The 5,208-nt window shown below is 48.1% G+C and overlaps 1 protein-coding gene across 1 annotated transcript; it reads left to right on the top strand.

Moving 5' to 3' along the window:
• Nucleotides 1–1,153: 1,153 nt before the first annotated feature.
• LOC311121367 (uncharacterized protein) lies at nucleotides 1,154–3,917 on the top strand (the record flags this gene model as incomplete). Its single annotated transcript, XM_084195867.1, has 4 exons — nucleotides 1,154–1,375; nucleotides 1,574–1,756; nucleotides 2,129–2,345; nucleotides 2,427–3,917. The coding sequence occupies 4 exons, from the start codon at nucleotides 1,154–1,156 to the stop codon at nucleotides 3,437–3,439; spliced, it is 1,635 nt and encodes a 544-aa protein (XP_084051993.1). The 3' UTR covers nucleotides 3,440–3,917.
• Between the last annotated feature and the right edge of the window lie 1,291 nt (nucleotides 3,918–5,208).

The following is a 5,208-nucleotide window of genomic DNA, read 5'->3' on the forward strand; positions in this document are numbered from 1 at the left end:
TTCCTGGGTTTGCTTTGTATTTCCTGATAGGCTAGTTTCAGCTCCTAAATGTCTTGTGTAGTAATAAAACGTTTCCTATTCGTACGTTTTCTTTATGTTGTAATAAAGTTTCTTTAGAGACTGATAAAAAGTTGCTTATTGAAAAAAGGTGGGAAATCTTGCATCAATAATAAATGTCATTTGTTTTGGGTTTTTCATCGAGTCGTCAGTTTTTGCCTGTGTCCCTCTCTTTGTTGTAGATACATCAAAAAACTAATAAAATGACTTCACTACTTCTGCCAAGACATTTGGTTCTTTCAACACGTTTTATTAGAGGATTCTAGTTCCATCACCTCAATTAGAGTTTGCCATCGTCGGCAGCAGTGTGGGAGGGAGTAAAGGAATTGTGTGTGTTTACAGGCCTACCCAAAGGCAGAACAGCCAGTAAAATACTGCTGGGTTATCAAAATCATTACCAGAGAGCTTCAAAATATTTCTATATATCCACAAGTATTTTTATCACAAGTCTGTGTTCTGACAAAGATGGCAGCTCTGCTTCTAGCTCCTAAGCAACTTTTCAGTATTTTCTTTATTCGTGACAAGCATTTCGCTACACCCGCAATAACATCTACTAAATATGTGTATGTGACCAATACAATTTGATTTAGAGTGCCGTTTCTACACACCCACCCCTCTGGGCTGTTTGAACTCAGGCGGTGGTCTGCCAGATGATGGCCGTTCAAAGCTGACTTCTATCAGTCCTTCCCAGTGCCTTTGTAGTGTGGAGACTCAGCATCAGGTGACATTTAGAGCTGAAAACCATTGACAACTTTGAACGCTCACCGCTACCCACGCCTGCCCTTCACCTGAGACAGGACCCACGCTCCTGGTACAGGAGAGAGGTAGAACGGAGTGAGATGGAGAGGAAGAGGGACAGAGAAGAGGATGTGTATCAGTGTCCAGTCTGCCGAAGTTGTCTGTTGCCAATATGTGATGTGTGGAACTCCACTTGGTCTGGAGTGAAACCCTAACAATCAATCCAGGACCTCCAACAACCCAGGTACGTTTGGATGCTAAATCACTATTAAACTTTCACCTGTCTGTTTGACTGCCTCTCTCTCTCTCTCTGTTTCTTACTATCTCTATCTCTCTACCTTTTCCTCTCCTCCAGACCATGTCGGTCCCCCAGGGCCTCCTGCCAGACAGCAGTCCCCTGATTGGAGCAGCGAAGCTGGGGAAGCTTCGCCTCGTCAGGCTGCTCCTGGAGGGGGGTGCTCAGGTCAACGAGAGAAACCCAGGAGGAGAGACTCCTCTCCTGGCTGTGTCTAAAGCCCTGAGAGGGGAACCCACTGGACCTGGAACCCTGAAACTGCTCAGATACCTACTAGACAACCAGGTCTGTGTCTGCTTTTAAAGGAGAGCTCTGTAGGTTTAATTTTCCCTTGTGGGATTCTATTCTATTCTAAACAGGCGGACCCTTAAGCCCACCCTGTGTGTGTGTGTTGTGTGCATGTGACTACATCCTAACCCCATCCTGTGTGTGTGTGTGAGTGAATGACTACATCCTAACCCCATCCTATCTTTTCCCACCCAGGCAGACCCTAATGCCCAGGACCGGTCAGGCCGTACAGCTCTGATGTATTCCTGTATGGAGCGGGCTGGAGCTCAGATAGCCTCTACTCTCCTCTCAGCTGGAGCTGACCCCAGTATGGAGGACTACTCTGGAGCTTCTGCTATGGTCTACGCTATCAATGCACAGCACCAGCCTACACTACAGGTCAGGAGGGAGGAGGTGTGTGTGTGTGTGTGTGTGGACGTGTTTAACTGTTCTTGTGGGGACCAGAAGTCCCCACAAGAATAGTAAAAAAAATTGGGGGGGGGGGGGACCAACTGGGGACATTTTGTTAGTCCCCACGAGGTCAAATGCTATTTCTAGGGGGTTTAGGGTTAAGGTTAGAAATAGGGTTAGGGTTAGGAGCTAGGGTTAGGGTTAGATTTTCGGGTTAAGCTTAGGGTAAGGGTACGGGTACGGGTTAGGGAAAATAGGATTTTGAATGGGACTGAATTGTGTGTCCCCAAAAGGTTAGTTATACAAGACTGTGTGTGTGTGTGTGGTGAAATTATTATAACTGACCATTGCATACCCCAGGTGCTGCTGGACGCGTGCCGCGCCAAAGGCCGTGACATCATCATCATCACCACAGAGATGGGTGTGAGCGGAGGGCCGGTGACGAGGCGCTACCTGAACGTTCTACCGTCTCCCGATGCATCACCTGTCACCTGCATGTCACCCTCTGACATCATCATCAAGACGGGCTCACCCAACTCACTTGAGGGAGAGAATGTGTTCAATTTCAGAGGATCAGGTTAGAGGGAGGGAGGGAGGGAGGGAGAAAAGGTGTTAAACATCTCAGGAACCTGTCTCATCCTTTCTTTTCTCATCCCAGGTAAGAGGGGGAGTGGCAGCAGCAGCAGGTTCTCCCCATGTGAGCTGAGTCCAGTGGACCAGTCCTGTATCCCCCCTCCCAGACAGCGACAGTGGTCTGAACCATGGCTAGCTATCCACAATCTGGCTCGACTAAACAAGGTCTACCAAGAGGGAAGGAAGGAGAGGAAGGTAGAGGAAGAGAAAGAGGGAGGAGAGGAAGGAGGAAAGGGAGAAAAGGGTTCTCTCCATCACGACTGTAAGAAGGAAAGGAGAGGGAAGGCCGAGCAAGAGGAAGAGGTGGAAGATGACAAGGAGAGTCGATCTGTCCATCACTACCATAAGGAGATCTCTTCTGGGGGCTCTTGTTCTCTCCTCTTTCCCACAGAGGAGCACCTTTCCCAGGCAGCCCAGAGCAGACTCTCCCCTGAGAGAAGGCTAGCAGCCCCTGGAGGTTGCACCTTGGATTTATACAGAGAACCCCCCAATACTCAAACTGCTTTACATTGTAGAGGGGGATCTAATCTCATTGGAGGCGACCCAATTACCCGGAAGTGCTCCGTGGACAGACTTCCTCCCTGCTCCCCGTCTCGCTGGCAGGGGGCTCGTAGGAACACCCTCCCCTCCTTGACTCCAGCTCCACCCCTTCTTCACCTGCCCCCCTTATCGTGTTATGAGTCTCACCTACAGGTCCCGCCCCCTGGCCTACCTGTTGCAGGTGTAGGTATGGTGTGTCGGACGCAGCTGCCCTTCCCCTCCTTCCCCTCCTCCCCTCTTTCTCCCACTCCCCCCATCTCTCGCGCTCTCTCCTCCTCCCCCTCTCTTCCCTTTAAAGCAATACTTAGACCAGGCTTTCTGCCTCCTCTACCCCTCTCCACCTCCTCTTCCATTCCTACTCTCTTTCTCTCCACCTCCTCCTCATCCTCCTTTGTTTCCCCTCTCCCGCCCTCCAGTGAGAGAGGCAGGAGGTCACCTCGCCGTCACTCTATCCAGCTGGAGCCGCTGAGAGGGCGAGGAGGAGAGGAGGAGGAATAGAGGAGACGAGGAAGAACATTTACATTTTAGTCATTTAGCAGACACTCTTATCCAAAGCGACTTACAATTAGTGAATGCATACATGTTTTTTCTTCATACTGGCCCCCCGTGGGAAACTAACCCACATCCCTGCCGGCCAAACCCTCCCCTACCTTGGACGACGCTGGACCAATTGTGCGCCGCCCATGGGTCTCCCGGTCGCGGCCGGCTGCGACAGAGCCTGGACTCGAACCAGGATCTCTAGTGGCACAGCTGTTTATTCAACCCTCAAGACCCAAGGACCACTCTGTAACAGAGAATAACAATGTTTCCCCCTTACATTTTACATATATTAAATACAGAATAACAATGTTTCCCCCTTACATTTTACATATATTAAGTGGCCTTAGACTACTGCGCCACTCGGGAGTCAGAACAGAACAGAGGAGGCAAGAGGGCGAGGAGGAGAGGAGGAGGAATAGAGGAAGAACAAAGGAGACAAGAGGGAGAGGAGGAGAGGAGGAGAGGGAGTGAGACACTATGTTAGCTGTTGTGGTGTGATATGTGTAGTTACTTGTAATAACCACTAGAGCATGCTCGACACTCATTTGGTGCTTGCTGACCTCAATGTGTGCATCAACAGTCTAAAGCAGTCATCTCCAATCCAAATAATTAGTTGGAATAATTTGTTTATTAGACATTTCCTATTTATACTGTATGGATAATAAAACCCATCCTTTATTCACTTGTGTTTTAGCTTATTCCCTACACCCACACTGAAAGTTGTCACTGACACTGAACTTTAGTCTGTCTTGCTTTATGATAGTCACATTCCTCTACCTTTACAAGAAGTCTGTCAGTATTCTTCATGAGGGCTTTAAAGCAAATGTTAATTTGACTGTGTACTTTAAGAACATACATGTCTTTTAAGACAGACCTGTTACTGGCTGTGTCTGAATATCCATTCTAGCGTAATACATACTTAAACTGCATACTAATTTTGCCTTTGATCTAGTAGAATTCACTCTTCTTTTCTGACTCACTTGTTTGGCAACAGCTGATAGTCAGATATATTGACGCGCTGTACCTTAAATGAACGAATGACGGGAGTCAATGCAATCGCGCATTAGATAACGCATTCTTAGTACTATTTCCACGTTCACGTGCTAGTCGGAACTTGGAAACCCGGAAATTTCAGACTTGCTTACTGGTTGTAGTTATACACGTGCCGCATTCAACGAACAGCAAGCCGTACATTTCAGAGTTTCCTAGGTCCGACTAGCATGTGAACGCGGCATACTTTCTAAATTTCACATACTATAAAACTAAATAGTTTTTTACATACTATTTAGTACTCTAATATGGGTATTTGGACACTGCCTCTTTGTCTCTCACACACTGAGCACGAGGACAGTCATTATGGCCACAGCTTCCTCTGACCTGGCAGACCACCTGTGCTGTTCCATCTGCACAGACATCTACACTGAGCCTGTGTCTCTAAGCTATCAGCACACCTTCTGCAAGAGATGCCTCCAAGACAGCCTGAATGCTGGACACCAACTCTGTCAAGAGGGCAGGGCTCTGGTCAGAGACAGAAACTTCCAGATCAACAGACTGATCAGGAATGTGGCCTACCAGCTGAAACTGGAGGAAGATGCTAAAAGACAGAGAGCTACAGCCGAGAGAGGAAACAGTAGAGAGATGAATGTCGTGAACATGGAGAGGCTCTGAAGCTGTTCTGTGAGACGGACAGTAAGCTGATCTCTGTGATCTGCAGAGATGGGTGAGAC

The sequence above is a fragment of the Coregonus lavaretus genome, assembly GCF_964263955.1.
Source record: "Coregonus lavaretus genome assembly, contig: HAP1_SCAFFOLD_1830, whole genome shotgun sequence".
Taxonomy (NCBI): domain Eukaryota; kingdom Metazoa; phylum Chordata; class Actinopteri; order Salmoniformes; family Salmonidae; genus Coregonus; species Coregonus lavaretus.